Source organism: Pristis pectinata, chromosome 27, assembly GCF_009764475.1.
Source record: "Pristis pectinata isolate sPriPec2 chromosome 27, sPriPec2.1.pri, whole genome shotgun sequence".
Classification (NCBI taxonomy): Eukaryota; Metazoa; Chordata; class Chondrichthyes; order Rhinopristiformes; family Pristidae; genus Pristis; species Pristis pectinata.
Genome location: NC_067431.1, coordinates 23,289,327 through 23,308,435, shown reverse-complemented (window position 1 = coordinate 23,308,435; position 19,109 = coordinate 23,289,327). Strand labels below are relative to the sequence as shown.

The 19,109-nt window shown below is 42.3% G+C and overlaps 2 protein-coding genes across 3 annotated transcripts in view; both read left to right on the top strand.

The window, feature by feature from the left end:
• Positions 1–8,295, top strand: part of c2cd2l (c2cd2 like) — a 97,379-nt gene extending 89,084 nt beyond the window's left edge. Inside the window, exons 11-14 of one of the 2 annotated variants that reach the window (XM_052040101.1) lie at positions 405–497; positions 1,768–1,901; positions 3,390–3,675; positions 5,344–8,295. In XM_052040101.1, coding sequence (XP_051896061.1) covers positions 405–497; positions 1,768–1,901; positions 3,390–3,675; positions 5,344–5,573 — 743 coding nt within the window. In that variant the 3' untranslated portion in view covers positions 5,574–8,295. Of the gene's footprint in view, positions 1–404; positions 498–1,764; positions 1,902–3,389; positions 3,676–5,343 lie in introns of both variants that reach the window. The other variant, XM_052040100.1, reaches the window with a different exon arrangement.
• An 8,342-nt stretch (positions 8,296–16,637) lies between these two features.
• LOC127583682 (late histone H2A.2.2-like) lies at positions 16,638–18,172 on the top strand. Its single transcript, XM_052039921.1, has one exon. The coding sequence runs from the start codon at positions 16,638–16,640 to the stop codon at positions 17,169–17,171; it is 534 nt and encodes a 177-aa protein (XP_051895881.1). The 3' UTR covers positions 17,172–18,172.
• Positions 18,173–19,109: the final 937 nt, after the last annotated feature.

Below are 19,109 nucleotides of genomic sequence, written 5' to 3'. Positions count from 1 at the left end.
GAGGCTCCTGTTCATCATTGTGCTCATATTGATGCTGTGAAATCACCTCATCTAGTTGTGGTTTGGCAGTGCATTTCTAGAGATATGGCCAGTTGAATGTGATTTTTGATTGTTTTACCTTGCACTACCTCAATCCACTGTTGTAATGAATTGATCTGTATGAACAGTATGAAAGACAAGTTTTTCACTGTGCCTCGGTACATGTGACAATAATAAACCAATTTACCAATTTCTGGTGATTCTATGCACTTCTGTATAAAGGAGTCCATTTCTTTTTTTAAGGTTATCAAAGATATATCGTACCTATGGCATTCACCTATTACTTGTGCTCAAACACAGCTGCAGCTGTATATTGAGAGCCTTTCAACTAAAGGTTTGTAAACTTCTGTGTCTGTTGCCTTCAGATTCTCCCACAAGGTCACCCTCCAAGGTGGAAGTAACAGAGAAGAGATGCATCAAGCTGGATGATAGCCCCATCAGCCAGCCTCCTAATAATGGTAAATTGTGATACTCTGAGAATGTGCTGAGTTCAGGGACGGTGCTACTTTTGAAAGCCTCTGGGATTCTAGCCCCTTTTGAAACAACAGGGATCATTCTGACTTCAGCGAAATGAGCAATATTGGATGCACTCCTAAAATGTGTTCATTTATTCCAATAGAAAAGGAAGTTGGAAAAGAGTATATATCAGACTACTAATCCAATTTTGCTCACTTTAGACAAGTTACCAAATGTTTAAATAAAAAAAAGGAAAGATGCTGTAAAACTGAAACAAAAAGAAAAATTGCTGGGAAGTCTCAACATGTCAGGTAGTATCTGCAGGGTGAGAAACAGCTTTGTTATCAGGTCAATGATCTTTCATCAGCTCGAAACGTTGACAGTTTTTCTCTCCACAGATGCTTTAGATCTGCTGAGTCTTACTACCATTTTTTTCTTTTTGTTTTATAAATGTTTGAATGAACCTTTTATGTTACTTTCTTCCTGAAATCCTCTGGGTCCCAAGTGCTGGTAAATTGGATTAGTGTAGATGAATAATTAAGGGTTGGTATGAACATAGTGAACAGAAGGGTGTGTTTCAGCTAAGAGGACAGGAGAACTGATCACTGCTCTTAATGCTATATCAGAAACGGCTATCTTTCATCCTTGGCTCAGAGAATCTACCTGGTGAAGAGCTCATGCCTAAAGAGCAGGAAGATTTCCAGGTTTGGTCCCAGGTCTGTGGTAATCTCAGCTGCAAGGTGCTGAGTTTGAGGAACAATCCCCAGTGAACATTAAATGTACAGTCCTATTTGTTGGTGAGGAGAAGCATCACCAGAGAGTTTGATGCTCACCAGTGATGTGTATCTCTCAGTGAAACTGCCAGCTGGAGTTTACTGGCAAACCTTATACATCGATAATGGAGTTCATATTGAACTCTACACCAGCAGGTAGTCAACACCTTCAGTGTGAATGGATAGTTAAAAGTGAACTCTCTCAGAACCTCCAAGCTGTCTCTCTGCTTTCCTGTGTGTGTGTGTGTGTGTGTGTGTGTGTGTGTGTGTGTGTGTGTGTGTGTGTGTGTGTGTACGCAAGCGCGTGCATTTCTCCCTTCGCCTATGCTGCTTCATCCCTTCCCCTGTTCATCTTCCTTCTCCTCCCACTCTATCTGTCTCCCTACACTCACCCCCCACCCCATCTCTCTCCACCACACTCCTCCCACTTCCTCCAGTCCATTTCTCTTCCTCTCCTATGCTTCCATGTTAACAATAATGTTGTATATTTGGACAGTAGTGGACAACCACCTTGCTAATGGTTTGGATCCGGTCGTACAGACAGCGATTCGGCAGCTGACAGAATCTGCTAACAAGCCCAGCAAAAAGACACCGACCAAACGCAGCACACTGATTATATCAGGAGTTTCAAAGGTAACCTTCCTCCACTAATGAGGAATGTGGACTGGTTTCAGCAGCTTGTTGGGTTGTTAATTTAACTTTGTCCCTTTATCTGGCAATCAGGCAATGGCTGACAGCAATTTAAGAAGCAGTAATACAATCAGCAGCTTTGAAAGAAAAGCTTAACCATTAGAACTTAATGGTCAATACACAAATACTCAGACTATTGCTTAAACCTTACATAAATCAATTGCTTATTGTGATATACAAGAGCTTTATTGCTGCTCATGATAAACCAGTGATGTACACCAGGAAGACGTGTTACCCTTCATGGCTGCAGGGACAACGAAAGGGCCAATTAAAAGTTCAAGTTGTAGCTTGGATATACTTGATTGACAGGTCTATTGAGTTTTCAGATGCATGTTCATATGCCTGGGAGGGAGAAAAGTTGGTAGGAAATGGCAAGAGAGAGGAGCTCATCAGAAAGTTTAATCACAGCCCAAGATGGCCTTTGTTCATTAGTTCCATCACGTTATATTCTTGAAGAAGGGAGCTAGAAAATTGTTCTTGAATCTACTGAATGAAAATGAAAGCCAGAGAGTGGAAAGTGTGAATTATCCGGCTCGGCCATTAGATATCAAACATCTGCTTCAATATCAGTTGGGGCCGTGAAGGTCAATGTTTTTTATGAATCTTCTCTACTTCTCTCTCCACCATTAAGACAGTTGTTAGGAACCCCTGCCTTTTAAAATCTCCTTATTTAACTTGGTGTCAAAGTTTATCTGGTACAAAGCTTATAACATTAAGATTCTATATAAGTGCAAGTCATTTTTTTCTTGAGAGGTTCCTGATATTTTAATCATGCACCTGTATTTCATTTGCACAGCAAGACTTCACTGTTTGATTCAAAGTACATAGAAGTATACATCGAGCGTCAATGTCCACATGGATTCGTTAGCACTGTAAAACATAGAATATAGAACAGTACAGCACAGGACAGGCCATTCAGCCCATGATGTGGTGCCGAACTAATTAAGCCAGTGACTCCTAATCCCTTCTGCCTGCACATGGTCCATATCCCTCCATTCTCTGCCTATCTGAGAGCCTCTTAAACACCTTTATCGTATCTGCCTCCACCCCCACTCCTGGCAGCACATTCCAGGCACCCGCCCCTCTCGCCTTAAATGCATGCCCTAAAACATCCAAGGTACCCCTCGGAGAGTAATCAAACAAAATATGACACCAAGCCAAAGGAGTAGGTTTAAGAAGTGCCTTAAAGGAGGAAAAGGAGAGTCAGAGAGATTTAGGGAAGAAATTTGGAAGCTGAGGCTCTTGGCAGCTGGAAGTATGGTCGTCAGTGGTAGAGAGATTCAACTGGAGTTCCACAAGAAGCCAGAATTAGAGGAAAAGAGATATCACAGGGTGTTTTAGGGTTAAGGGGAGGGTTGATACCATGGATGGAAAAGAAAGGTGCCTGTTCTACATTTGCAAGCTGATGTCCTCTCCTTCCTTCTGATCCAGTCCCCCATTGATCAGGAAGAAATGGCTCTCTCTGTGGGCTATGCAGCTGCTATGGATGCCTCTCTGCAGAATGAGCTGAGGTTGCCTGCCCTGCCCCACTGCAGTGCTCAGACTGTGCTGGAGTCGCCCAAATCCATTGATTCTCTGAACCAGCAGCAACCAGTCAGCCAGGACCAGGACGAGGCTGTTGCATCCGATATTTCAGAGCGACCATCGGTGGATGATGTAGAATCTGAAACGGGCTCAACAGGAGCACTTGAAACAAGAAGCTTGAAGGATCACAAAGGTAAACAGAAAGGGAGGCAATCATGATGTTCTTAAGTGTCCCCCCCCCTCCTCTCCCAATGTATTGTATCACTATGTAAATCTTCCATACACTGTACAGTTTAAGTTATATTAAATGCCAAATAATGCATACATTATCAGTGGAGGAAATAGTAGCCTCTGAGCTATGGTTCCCTCGATCTTCTTCTTAACATTCGTTCAAGGGATGTGGGCTTTGCAGGCTGAGCAAGCACTTAATTGCCCATCCCTAGTTGCCCTCGAGAAGGTGCTGGTGAACTGCCTTCCTGAACTGCTGCAGTCCTTGAGGTGTGAGTATATCCACTATGCTGTTAGGGAGAGAATATCCGTCCGATTTTATTTCCTTGTGGTTTATAGCAACTGAATGGCTTGCTAAGCTATTTCAGGGGGCATTTAAGAGTCAACCACATTGCTGTGGGTCACTTGCAGGACATGGATTGCAGATTTCCTCCCCTATAGGGCATTAAGTCTAAATGGTCTTTACAACAATTGACAATGGTCTTCATGGTCATCATTAGACTTTTAATTCCAGAATTTGAATTTATCACCATCTCCCATGGTGGGACTTGAACCCAGGCCCCCAGGACTTTGCCCTGGGTATCTAGATTATTAATCTAGTGATAATACCATTATGCCATCACCTCCCGCTACCTTCTCTGCTCCCAGATCACAGTTCTTGCTGGAGTACAGTTTGGTTGTTGTCAACAGCCTCCGACTTGACTGAAGTGCTTCTTCACACATTAAGTTCAAGGGTCAGCAATTACCATAAAAGATTAATTTTATCCACCAGGTGCATGTTCCAGGTGTCACTGGAAAATAAGTCGGAAAACTTGGATGTTTCTCCACACCCTTCCCCACCCCAATTCTCACACACCCTAAAGGAAGATGGTACTGAGCCCAATTGTAGCTTTCCATTGGCTCAGCTGATTGAGATGTGCATTGGAAACCCAAGTCTCGGATTTTCTGGTCTCTGTAGTACTACATCCAGAGGTACATTTGTATACTGAGGCAGAGGTGCAATTATGACCATGGAATTCATTCAGCTGCATAAGATTCCCAGCCCTTGGTGGATCTAATTAAACAACCTGTACAGGTGTAATTCCATATCCATTTTGTCAACGACAGATGTACCTTTTCATGGTTGTACATGCATTGCTTTGAGACCAGATTAGATAGGTAGTATAATACCGTTGTTCAGTAAAATGCAGGGTTGCAAAGGAGTCCTTACAATAGAAAAGCTGCTCCCGAGTGAAGTCATCTGAAGTGCCCTGATTAGCACATTCAGATATTAAGAAATTAGTATGATATTGTTGTAGCCTTTATAGGGAATAGAGCTAATATTTATATTGAATTAAATCCCAAAACCTTTAATCCTACTAACAAAACATTCACATGCACAGTTTTTGCCTGGAAACCAAAGCAAAATACTGCAAATGCTGTAAATCTAAAATAAAATCAGAAATAATAGGTTCACAAACATCTTTGGAGCTAGAGGAAGAGTCAATGTTCTAGGTCAATGAACTATTTCCAGAACTGTTGGAGCACCATCCTCTTGAAGGTTCTTTATATAGTACTGTATCATTCCTCTATTCCATGATGAATTATCATTGCCAGATTGTTCTCACAGTCTTTTCTTACCCCTTTCTTATAGTTGGCTTTCTCCGAAGTGGGACAAAGCTTTTGTTCAGGAGGAAACACAAGCAGAAGGAGCCAGGCTTTAGTCACTCCCATGATGACCTATCCAACGTGAGTGACAGCCCTTCATCTACACGGAAGAAATCAGGAAGCTTCTCTCGGAAGCTTATCAAACGCTTCTCCTTCAAGTCCAAGTCCAAGTCAAAGGCCAACACCAATGGCAATACCGGGGCAACTGGGAACTGAATGTACTAGGATGCCCAGACAGCATTGTTGGATTAGATACCTGGAGGCTCAGCTACCTGGCGATAGGACAACGAGAGGCAAAGCACTACGGGCCCATCCGAGATTGTTGCAGTAATTTCTGTCCTGGGTTTCTTTTCAGTGACTTTCTGTGAAATGATAGGAGTGCTACCATCATTCATCTGCCATTGCTTGTGAAAGCCACTGTGCAGTAATGTTTCTCCCACGTCTGATGATGTTGTGTTGATGGAAAAAAAATGGACCTTTCAACACCCTGAAGTCAAGGACTAAGACACAAAGGCATTTGTTTGGTGACACTAGCTTTGAATGTAAACTATCAACCTGATTTAACCTTTCCCCAACTTTATTTATTGAAAATCTATATCTTTGCCAAGATTTGGCAGCTGTACAAGATGTTTTATTAGAAATACTGTTGTAATGTTTTAATTGGGAGGAATGAATTGTCATTGATTGCTGCCTATTCTTGCATTTACTGATTTGTATCTTAGTGATGTTTTGAAAATGTAGATGAAGAGACAAATTTTAATTCCTTCTCTATTTGAAAGGAAAGGAAAATCACCTTAAATTAATGTCACTGCGCTCCTTAGACCCTCAAAGACAACCAAACAAGGGCATGATGAGATGGGTTATTTACATAGGGGAGAATGTGCTTGTTGTGGGAAATCGAGATAATGTTAGCCAGTTGCGATTGTTGCACTTTTTTGCATTCATCAGTCTTACTGGCAGATCACATCCCGATTTCCTTGTAAACTGTGATGTTGAATCTAATTCTGGTCAAGGTCTGGTGAAGGTTCAGAGAAAATTTGTGAGAATAGTAACAGGAATGCGGATCTTCAGTAACAGGGAGAGACCAGAGAAACCGATGTTTTTGGAGCAGAGGTGAAAGATTTAAGAATCAGCCATGATTGAATGGCAGAGCAGATTTGATGGGCCGAATGGCCTAATTTTGCTCCTGTACCTTATGGTTTTGTTCCAAATTTCGAAGACATTTGATAAGAGTAACTGGGGGGGAAAATGATTTCCAATTGTACATGCTTTGGGAATTGATGACAAGTGAGTTTTTTTTTTGATGCAGTGAGTTATTTGATGTGAAATGCTCAACCTAAAAGGAGAGTAGAAATAGATTCAATAGGAAGTTTCAAAGTGGAAATGGATAAATACATGAAAGAGAGAAAATTTGCAGGGATATGGGGGAAGAGTAGGGAAGTAGGACTATTTGGATAGCTCTTTCAAAGAGCCAGCATAGGCACAATGGGCTTCAATGTCTTCCGTAATGTATCATTCTTTGATTCTATAAATGTCCCATCAGCCCAATGGGATTCAGTAACTCTGTGTTCAGCATAAATAAATGTCATCAGAAAACACTGGAAAACACTCCACAGTTCAGGGAGCTTTGTCGGAGAGAGAAACTGAGTTAATATTTCAGGCTGATGAATTCAGGTTCATTGCAACCATTTCTGATGAAATGTCCTTGCCCTGTAACATTAACTGTTACTGTCTCCAACAATGCCTCCTGGCCTGCAGAGTGTTTTCCATCTATTTTTAAATTTTATTTTAGATTTCTGGCAATCACCAGTATTTTTGTGTTTGTCAAAGAAATTCATGTTCAGGACAAATGTTTGGGTGGTGGGCTGGAATTGAACATGAAGATAATATTTACCCCAAGTGAATGGACTGATGTGAGACCCACCCATGTGCTGTAACCATTATCACAATACCCAATGGGCGCATAGCCTTTGGCATAGCCACAATGAAAAAGTTACTATGGTGCCTGAGGCATGTTAATGATACACATTGTATATAGATAGATTTATGCTAGTGCAAGGTCTGACCTGCAGTGCTTGGTAAGACTGCTAATAACAAATGCTTTGTGCCCAGTTCTTGAAGTACGCTGGCTTTATGGATTAGATCCCCACCCACAGATTTTTGTTTTAGTTTTTGTTATAGGGGCAAATACTGAGGCATCTCAGTTGCCATATTAAGGAGATTGGTGACCATTCCAAGACTCCCTGCAGGTAGCTCCTTGTGAGATACGTATATGTAAAGGATTGTACACAGTAAATCTTAACCATGTTTTTTTGGGACCGGTGAAAGGGTGGTGAATGAATAGAATTATGATCTGACATTGTTTTAGCTCCGACAGTCATTTCGTAGCGGCAGGTAACGCTTTGGAAATCACTGACAGCTATTTGGCTTCCAGTTCTTGCAGATGGCGGGAGAGCGGGATGGGCTCTGTTCTGAAATTAGTTTTTGCTGAGAGTGAGAAATATATCAAAAACCTTAAAAACCTCAATAATTAATCCTCCTAGAGATGTGGGAAGATAAAGACAGCGGGTGTCTTACTTGCCTCTTAAAATAACCAGTTAGCTGGCTCAAAGCCCAAACTGCCCAGACAGTGAAGATGGAGATGTGTGTTGGGTTTGGAAGGTCACCAGTCATCATTATCTGCTACTGGTTTTGCAGAGTGGTACAAGCTGTTATGATGGGGGCTGGTCAAACCCCAGGAAACAAACACCATTTTAAGAGGGATCTGTAGGTACTTTCCCATAGATTACTATGGGCTGCACTGTCCTGAATGCTACTTTAAACCCAAACTCAAAAGAGTATACACATTTCTTTAAGTTCCTTGGAAATAAATATTGATTTTAAAAAAATGTATTGTTCACACTGGCAACTGCATGTTTTAATAAAGATTTTGATTGTTTTTTTAATGTGTATAATTTGAAAAAGCTTGGCTCCATTCTGGACAAAGGAATTTCCCCTGATTGACATTGCATTCACCACCTCTGGCCCTCCATGGCTGTGGAGTCCCATCTTGGCAAAATTTCTTCCATAGACAGCACTTCCTAATTCCATCATCTCTTCATCAAGAAAGACGAGAGCAGGAAGCACGTGGGAAACAAACTGCATCGCCTCCTAGTTCCTCTCCAAATTATACACCACCCTGATTTGGAAATGTATTGCTGTTTCATTGTCACTGGTCCAAAATCCTGAAACTCCCAACCTAACATCACTGTGGTACAAAGGGAACTACAATAAACCAAGAGGTGGCTCACCACTTGTTTGAAGGTAATTAGGAATGTGCATCATCAAGACCATAGGAAATAGCAGAGCCATTTGGCCCCTCATACCACAGTATTCAATAGGATCATGGCTGACCTGATTAAGAACATAAAACCGTACAGCACAGGAATAGGCCCTTCGGCTCCCAGTGTCTGCGCCAGACATGATGCTGAATTAAACCAGTTCTGCCTGCACATGATCCATATCCCTCCATCTCTGCATATTCATCAGTCTACCTAACAACCTCTTAAACATCACTATTGTATCTACTTCCAATGTTCCCCCCGGCAGCCCATTCCAGGCACCCACCACTCTCTGTGTAAAGAAAAAAACTTGCCCCACAAATCTTCTGGAGGAACTCAGCGCTTTTTGTATTGCTCCAGATTCCAGCATCTGCAGTCTCTTGTGTCGCCGCACATCTCCTTTAAACTTTCCCCCTCTCACCTTAAATGCATGTCCTTTAGTACTTGACATTTCTACCCTGGGAAAAAGATTCTGACTGTCTACCCTATCAATGCGTCTCATAATCTTATAAACTTCTATCAGGTCTCCTCTCAGCCTCTGACACTCCAGATAAAACAACCCAAGTTTGTCCAACCTCTCCTTACAGCTCATACCCTCATACCAGGCAGCATCCTGGAAAACCTCTTCTGCACCCTTTGCAAATCCTCCACATCCTTCCCGTAATGCGACATCCGAAATTGCACACAATACTCCAAGTGCGGCCTAACCGGTTTTATATACATAGCTGCAACATGACTTCCTTACTCTTATACTCAATGCCCCCACCGAGCATGCAATACACCTTCTTTACCACCCTATCTACTTGCATTACCACTTTCAGTGAGCGTTAGACTTGGGCTCCAAGATCCCTCTGTACATCAGTGCCGTTAGGGGTCCTGCCATTATTCATGTACTTTCCCCTGGCATTAATCTCATATACTTTCCCCTAGCATTAGACCTCCCAAATGCTGATCCACTGTCTCCCATTAAATGCTCATCTTGCCAATGATGCCTATGTTAGGATTATGAATAAAGAGCTACGCACTTACTTTGAACCCTCTTTTTCTTGCTACTTCCTCTTCAACTTTTAATGGATTTGAGTTAAGACTACCACCAGGTAAATGAAGGTGGGGACAATGTGTTAAGTGACCTGTAGCCTGATGAGTCTGTTCACCCCTCTCATCTTACAAAGCTGGTGAGCACCAGGACAGTCATTTTTCATGATAGTCTGTTTTTTGTTTAAAGCACATCAATTTTATTTGAAATATTCAGACTGATTAATCTTAATGACACTAATGGACATATACTTGATTAGGTCTGTTTGGGGGGTGGGATGGTCATTTTATCTTTCACTGTTACCTTACTTTTACCCAATAATCAATCAATGGTGCATTGTTGTATGTCACATGACTTTCTTTTTCCTTGAGATGTTTGGAAAGAAAATCAAGTAAGGTTGAAAAGAACCATGGATTTACTAAATTAAATAGGCTCTTAATGTGTGACATTCCCCTATACACAAGGGTGGAATGTTTACCCATTATTAATAAATCACAGAGAAATGTGACCAGAACCTGTTTGAAAACCTAGTCTATTCCTTGCTACAACAGTTTTTTTTCCTAGAGTATAATAATAATTACATTATCAGAAAACCAATGAGAGATAGCGAACCATAATGCCTACCTTTTGTCCTATTAGATGGTAATGGAACAGCATTGGATGATAATACAGTTGTCACGTTTCTGGGGATTGTGTGACGGCTGAGTAAAGAGTCTTTGCTTTAAATGCATTACACATGTTCTTTACTTTTATTGTAACATTTTTTAAAGCTCTGTAATTCAGTTTGTTTATGAAATGGCATAGGACTGTCAGTACAGCTGTACCCCATTGTGTGTGATGGGACCTGCTCAGTTGCCATCTAGCTGATGGAGCCCAAACAATGCTGTGACTCAAGGGAGTGAGGTTTCACCTATGCAGGAACTCCTCTAGTCTCAGTAGTTTTAATACTAGGCTTGAAAATTATCCTTTAACATGGCATTGTTTGTCTTCTACAGCCAAGAATCAGACTGTGGAAGTGTCATCCCAACGACATAATTGGATTTTCTGTTTTTAATATGGTGGCTCTTATAACAAATCCATGGGAGAGAACTATATACAGTACGTATCACCGTATGGGCATAATTCCAGTTCATTATTTATATCTAATAGTTGCAACTGATTTAAATAAAATTAGGTCTATCAGCATCACTGGACCTGCATACAAGATAAACTAAGTGGTATTCACATTCAAAATATTTCTTTTATGGAAGCGTTTAGAATTTCCAATAGATCTGTTGGATAAAATTTTTGAGTGTCCCTCTGTTAGTTGGTCTTTTTGAGGACTCTCTTATTTAGTTGTTCCTTCACCCCAATTTCATATGCACATCGTCTATGTACAAGAGAGCATTTACTCCCTAGATTCTATTATTGCTGTTCTATGCAAATAACAAGGATTATACAACACAATGCTGAAAGGTGATGGTCCCTTCAACATTACCCAGCAATCTCTGGAGAGTCACCTGCACCTGTTCAGTATCCTTGAAAGGCACATGAGAGGTGTTTTATTAATACAACCTCTGCTTTTCCTGACACATGCAAAGAAATGGTGCACTGGTAAATTGGTTTATTATTGTCACATGTACTGAGGTACAGTGAAAAACTTTGTTTTGCATGCCATCCATAGAGATCATTTCATTGCATCAGTGCACTGAGGTAGTACAAGGGAAAGCAATCACAGAATGCAGAATAAAGAGTTACAGTTACAAAGAATGACCTCATTTACCTTTAGCTCTAAATTAGGTCTGTAGTTTGTAGAACATAACAGCAAGGAACTCAAAAATGCACCTGTGCAGCAGTTGATAATTTAAAAAAAAATGTTTGCCTGATTGATTACTATGACAAAATCCATCTTGCTTTGGCAGCAATTCTGCAAGTCCGACTGCAAAGTCCACCTTCCAACCCAGTCAATAGCTGCTTGCTCAGGCTGTCTCTGATGGCTTCCTACATTACTAATGAGTTTGGCACAGTGCCACCCTACAGGCAATTCATGCCACAGATGGTTTATTGCTAATTCCTAAACATTAACTGCCTCTGTATGTACCTCAGCCCATTATCAATGAACAAAATACTTGCCTTTATATTGCATGTTTCAGAAACCTAGGGTTATCTGAAAGCACTTTATACTCAGTGAAGTACTACTAAGGTGTAGTTATTTTTGTAATGTAGGATATGCAGCATCCTTATTCTTTCTCATAACTACCATGAAACCTATAGTTATGGTCAATATCTCCAAAATGTTCTCCCACTGACATTCCAACTGATGGTCCAGTTACACTCCCTAAGATTACATACAGTACAGCCCTTCTCAAATGAGGACTATCTACACACTGGGTCCAAGCTCTCCTGGATTCACTTTGAAAACTTCACCCTCTCTCGAATTTCATGCTAAAGTGATCCCAGTTAATACTGGGGAAGTTGAAATCCCCTACTACTATAACCATATTATTCTTACATTTGGCCTACATATCTGCTAGATATCTCCTGCTCACTATTACACTATTGGATCGTGTACCCCCAGCAAAACGATCACCCTATTTTGTTTGCATGCTCCATACATTTGGCCTCATTTGAAGTATTCTAGGATTCCTCCCTCATTACTGCAGTAATGGGCTCCTATATTAATATTACAATTCCACCTCCTCTTTTACATTCCCCCCCCCATCACACCTGAAGACTGTGCAGTCTGGAGTGTTGAGTTGCCTACCCTGCCCTTCTTTCTGTCACATCTCTGTAATAACAACAATATCCCTTTCCCATGTGCTAATCAACTCTCTAAATTTATCTGCTTTATTAGTGAAACTCCTTGCATTAAAATGATGCAATCTAGCCTTGCATTCCTCCTATATGCCTTATCATGCCTATGTATTCTCCGTCCAATGGATTGATTTAGTTTTCCTTCTACACTGAACTGTACCTCCCCCACCCAACTATACATCTACTCTGCATTCCTTTCCTCTGCCAAATTAGTTTAAACCCTTCCCAACAGCACCAGCAAACCTCCCGGCATAGAGGTCGGACCTGCTCTGGTTCAAGTGCAACCCAACCAGACTGAACAGATTCCACTTGCCCAGAAACAGTCCCAGTAATCCAGAAATCTGACGCTGTCCCTCCTACGCTATTTCTGTAGCCACACGTTCACCTGATCTTCCAGTTCCTATACTCGCCAGCACATTGCACTGAAAGTAATCCAGAGACTACAGTTTAGAGGTCTTGCTCTTTGTTCTATAACCTAACTCCCTAAACTAATGTTGCAGGACCTCATCCCTCTTTTTACCTGTGTTGTTAGTAGAGTCATATAGCACAGAAACAGACCCTTCAGCCCAACTTGTGCATGCCGATCAAGACGTCTATCTGAGCTCATCCTATTTGCCTGCATTTGGCCCACATCCCTCTAGTCCTTTTCTATTCATGTATCTGTCCAAATGTCTTTTAAACATTGTAATTATAACCACCTTTACATCTTCCTCTGGCAGCTCGTTCCATGTACCAACTATCTTCTGTGTGAAAAAGCTGCCCCTGCGGATACTTTTAAATCTTTCCCCTCTCACCTTAAATCTATGCTCTCCAGTTTTAGACTCCCCTATCCCAGGAAAAAGACTGCGACCATCCACCTTGTCTACACCTGTCATAATTTTATAGAGCTCTATAAGGTCACCTCTCAACCTCCTACTCTCCAGTGAAAAAAGTTCCAGCCTATCCAGCCTCTCCTTTTAACTCAAGCCTTCTTGTCCAGGTAACATACTCATGAATCTTTTCTGCACTCTTTCATACTTAGCTTGGCGACCAGAATTGGACACAATACTCCCTCTCTAGTAGGGCCATCTACATATTGTTTGTACCAATATGAATCACAACCTCTGGCTGTTTATCCTTCCTCTTTCAAATGTCCCGCAACCATTCTGTGACATCCTCAACCCTGGATCCAGGAGGCAGTACTCCATCTGGATTCATTTCTACAGCAGCAGAACTGCTTGTCTTTTCCCTTCACTATCGAGTCTTGCGCTATTACTGCTCTTGGATCTGTGCTCTTCACCCCTTGTGCAGCTGAGCCACCCATTGTGATCTTGGCTCTGGCTGGATTCCACAGAGGTACATCTACCCCCGCCATTTTCCAACATGAAGAAACAGCTTTGGAATGAGGTGCACCTGGAGATTTCCCTGACTACCTACCTGCCTCCCTTCCTCTGCAGGTGGTTAATTGATCCTTCTTTGACTGCCTTACAGTGCAGGTGCAGGCTGAGCATCTCTAAAAATATGTTACAATAAACAATCTGCTGGAAGAACTCAGTGGGTCGTGCAGCATCTGTGGGAGGAAAGGAACCGTCAACATTTCGGATTGAAACCCTGCACCAGGACCTTTCCTCCCACAGATGCTGCCTGACCTGCTGAGTTCGTCCAGTAGGTTCTTTGTTGCTCCAGATTCCAGCATCTGCAGTCTCTTATTCTCTAAAAGGATGTTATTCATGCAAGCTTCTGCATTGCGGACACAACAAGAGGTGGCCAAACTGGAGGCACCTCCTGCAGATGTGGTCATCCAGACTGCAAGGAGCATCTCAGGATTCCCACACACTGCAATAGATTACACACAGGATTGAAATCCCCTGCCATACCTTAAAAAGGACCCCTTAAAATGTAATCCAGTTTGTGTTTCCACATTACTAGAGCAGCACAGTGGTGCAGCTAGTACAGCAGCAGTGGCCCAGGTTTGATCCTGACCTCCAGCGTCGTCTGTGTAGTTTGCAGGTTCTCCGTTCCACCAGTGACTGTATGGTTTTCCGCTAAGTGCTCCAATCCAACTCTATATTCTGCATTCTGTCTTAGTTTTACTACCTCGATGTAATTATGTGTGGAATGATCTGGCTGAATGGGACGCAAAACGAAAGCTTTTCACTGTATCTTGTTACATGTGACAATAATAAACCAATACTAATTTCCTTCTACATCCCAAAGACATGTGCGTTGGTAGGTTAATTGGCTGCCATAAACTGCCTCTTGTGAATAGGTTAGTGGTAGAATATGGAAGGAGTCAATGGGAAGGTGAGGAGAATTAAAAGAAGTGGGTGTTTGATGGTCAGTGTGGATTCGGTCGGCCAAAAGGTGCTGTATGATTCTACGACTATTTGGTACGTAAATAGAAAATACTCACCAATCACCTACCCAGACTGGCACCAAAGGCCAGTGTTGAGAAAATTAAAAAAAAATGCAAATGCTGGAAATCAGAAACAAAAACAGAAAATTATGGAAAAACTCTTCAAGTCAGGCAGCATATGTGGAAAGGAAAACAGTCAGAATTGGGAAAGAGAGAGATGCAAGTACCTCAGTCAGAGCGAAGGTGAGAGAGGGATGTCATGGTCATAGAGTTATACAGCATGGAAACAGGTCCTTCTTCAGCCTAACCATTGTAGAGCAGTTATCAGCACATTAAGCTACTAGGCCTGTGTAACGAGTTGTTAATGGCTGAGGCTTGCCTGGCAGGCTAGACTTTATACATGTAGGATAGAAAGAAAAATGGAAAATGCTGACCTGACTGTGCTCCTGTGGAAAAAGAAACAGTAAATGTTTCAGATGAGAGACCCTCCACTAGAGAAAGAGAAATAAGAAGTCTGGGTAGCAGGAAAATGTGGGTGAAGCCAAAAATTTCTGTTAGAGTGAACACATGTGCAGATGGGATAAGATACTATGGTAGTATAATTTGTTGTTGATATAGTACTGGCACACTGCAACATGTTCAGGCTGGGCTAAAAATGATTAGCAGGTGGAAATGTTTCTGATATTACAGGAAGAGCGTGTTATCTTGATCTGGATGTGGTTATTAACAGATACAGAGAGCTTGTTATCTAAAGAGAGACAGTGCTCAGAGTTTTTTCGCTGCCCCTCCTCACCCAAGCCTACACTCTGAATCCACTGATATTAGAAAGGTGAAACTGAAGTGGAGCCAAGTGCCTTCCCATTAAACAAAAGAGGGCCTGCAAACTCGCACAAACCCGTAAAATACGTCCAGGTTGATTAACGAACTAAACCGTCTTTCCCGTCAGTTATAATATTCAACATGTACCGTGTGGTATACCCTTTGTGGGTGTTATTTCCTGCAACTCGGCCAAGTTTCAATTGTTTCTTTCCCCCTTATACCCCGCAGCTAATGTGTATTTTACATTAAACATTTAATCGAATATGCACCGAAGTAAATGGCATAAAGTGAAGAAATGGACAACTGTAGAAGAATTTACATTCGCAAGTTGCACTACGTATTTAAAATTCATTATTTTCAGTGAGTTTTGGTTTATTTTATCTCCAAACGGCTCGGTTGTCATAAGGAAACTAAGTTGCAGAAGCAGACCCTGGATACAGCCCGTCCACAACAGAACCACTCGCAGCATTAAAAACTCGCAAGGCACAAGGCACATTTGCTGAACTCGAGAAAGTTTGTCTCGAGATCTTACGGAAGTTAAATAAAAAACCTGCTGAAATCACAAGTTTATATTAAATTTTAGGCGATGTGTCTGCAGCCTGCTGGCCTGCAGCTGCTTATTCTTTCCGATTTAAAAAAAAGCCAGAAAACTTCTCAACAACATTATACTTTAATGCAGCACAATTAAATAAATGCACGTATAAAAACAAACATTTTCGCGCTGCTTTCACTGTAAGAACCCGCTTTAATCAGCGCGCCTTTTTCCATTGAAAAAATCAAATCCTGTTTTGAGGCGGGAAGGTCAACCATTGGTCCGTGGCCGATTGGTTTGTCCAATCACAGCCAGGCACAAAAACGGCGCGAGCAAATCCTGGCGGTCCCAGAGATTATTCTGATTGATGTGAGAGGCCACCAATAGGAAAGTGGGTGGGAGGTCTAATTCTCCAATGGGCGAAGGATTAGGGGGCGGGAACATGATGTTGAGGGGCGGGATGACTATAAAGGCGCGGGCCCGCCAAGCTCCCGGCGCCATTTTACAGGTGACTGAAGCGAAGCAGAAAATGTCGGGGAGAGGTAAAAGCAGCGGCGGGAAAGTCCGGGCTAAAGCCAAGACGCGGTCGTCCCGGGCTGGGCTGCAGTTTCCAGTCGGCCGAGTGCACCGTCTGCTGCGCAAGGGTAACTACGCCGACCGGGTGGGGGCCGGGGCGCCGGTTTACCTGGCGGCGGTGCTCGAGTACCTGACGGCCGAGATCCTGGAGCTGGCGGGCAACGCGGCCCGCGACAACAAGAAGTCGCGCATCATCCCCCGCCACCTGCAGCTGGCCATCCGCAACGACGAGGAGCTCAACAAGCTGCTGGGCGGCGTCACCATCGCGCAGGGCGGCGTGCTGCCCAACATCCAGGCCGTCTTGCTGCCCAAGAAGTCGGGCTCGGGGCCGGCCACCGGTGGAGGCAGCGGCGGCGGCAAGTCCGGCGGCAAGAAGAGCTCGCAGCAGTCGCAGGACTTCTAGGGCGCCCCGCGGCGGCCGGGAGGGGGACAAACACCAGCGGGAGGACTCGTCCCAAAAGCCGTAAGAGAAATCATGCAATGGACCTTAAAAGACTAAACTTGAACCCAAAGGCCCTTCTCGGGACCTTTGACATGGACATAAGGGGCTGTTGAGGCTCCTGGCTTTTGTTTTGTGTTTTATGCATTTTTTTTTGTTACCAAACTTGTGTTCCACTTTTTATTCTTATAAAAAAACATTTAAAAGCTTCTGGTTTCATGACTTCCTTTTTTTTGCGCAAACCTGAGATGGGTCTGCATTTTCTGATTGCAAGGGGATGAAATTGTTCTTGTTTCTGTTACAGATTATTTGGGCTGGGGTGATTTGTGAGGGTTAGTCAGGCGGCCGGGTTAGAACTTTTATGCCACGTAAGCGGATGGAGGGTTGCATTTCTGCTTAACTCTTGGGATTTGTCCCCGCCGCACCCGACTTGATTTCTATTGCATTGAATTGGAGCGCGAAAGCCTATGTCCAAGTTGGCGTGGTAACTTATTCAGGCTGTTAGTGGCTTGTTCAAGTTGCTTCAGTGTATTAACTTGCACAAACAATTCCTCAACAGTGCCTTCAGGATGTTGTGCAGAAACCTATAAACAATGCACGTGGCTGTTTAATGTGGGTTGCGTGTTTTAGTGAGGGTTTTTGTTGCTTGAATCCTGTGAGAAATGAGTGATGCGACCTCAATTTACTGAAACTTTGACGTAGTTTTTCTTTTTGACAAATGTGATGCTACCTTTGTCACGTGTCTGGCTACACTTGCAACTAGCCTTGTAACAATGTTAAGGTGGATGTGTTCTAATGTGGGATTCTGTCTGATAAACGAGTTGGATTTCAAAATCTGCATAATGGTTTATTCTGTAAGATTGTGCAGAGGCAAGAATTGTTTAACTTTTGAAGACCCAGTAAGCTGCCTTTTTAGTAAGTGTACACTGCTGGTTCAGAATAAAGATTTTCCTATTTACTTAAAATTGGAATTTGTAGAGAAATTCTGTTATGGTTTTTTTGCTCAGTGCTATTGAATTAGCATGTACCTGGCAAATTCATCTAGGACTACACATTGCTATGGGAAGAATACAACTTTCTGATCCCTGAATCCATTACTTGTTCTTAGTATAGCATTTAGTGAAATGATCCTCTGCACTGTTCTTGCTATTCCTGAATTGTGAACAATATCTTCAACCAGTAAAAGATGCATGTGCAAAATGACACAACCTTGATTGCATGTGAATATCCCACTGTTTATCCCAATTTGCTGCCCACTACAACTGAATTGTAACTAGTATCCTTTCCAAAATTTTACAGAACTTGTACAAAGACTGCAACACGGGCCAGGCAATGTGGAGAAAAATACTCTTTGGCATCTGAAACAGATACTAGATCAAAAAATAAATTGGGCATTTGAAACCTGTGACCAGATGTTTAATGTCCAGAAAAATCCAAGTTTTGTGGGGGTGGTTGGGCGAGGGAACTTTAAGCTACTGGGCCTGAAATGTGACAGTAAGGAAGTTATTTGAATGCTGTGGCATTCTTAATGGATGACATGAGAAATCAGAGCAGAGGAGTTCCTCCAGAATACACAATATCAAAGAAATAGTTATAGAGCCTGTTGGGAATGTAACAGAACATTGGAAGTAGTAATGTTTTGGGATGATGGAATAGCATTTGTCTTTTAAACCATTCAATTATTTTTAAGTGAGGTTATGGCTAATACTTGACAATATACCCGTTAATCTATCAATCACTTCAACATCAATCAAGAGCCATTGGAATTCCCAACTTCTACCATCTTGGAGCATGAAACTATGCTGTAAATCAAAATCATTCAGCATGTCAAACAGCATTAGTAGGGTGAGATGCATTTGTTCTGGGCCAACAAATCTTTTTTTCTTTCTTTCCCAGTTCTAA

Excerpts from the sequence above, each read along its gene's own strand:
- LOC127583682 (XM_052039921.1), top strand. The coding sequence starts at position 16,638 with ATGTTGAGGGGCGGGATGACTATAAAGGCGCGGGCCCGCCAAGCTCCC.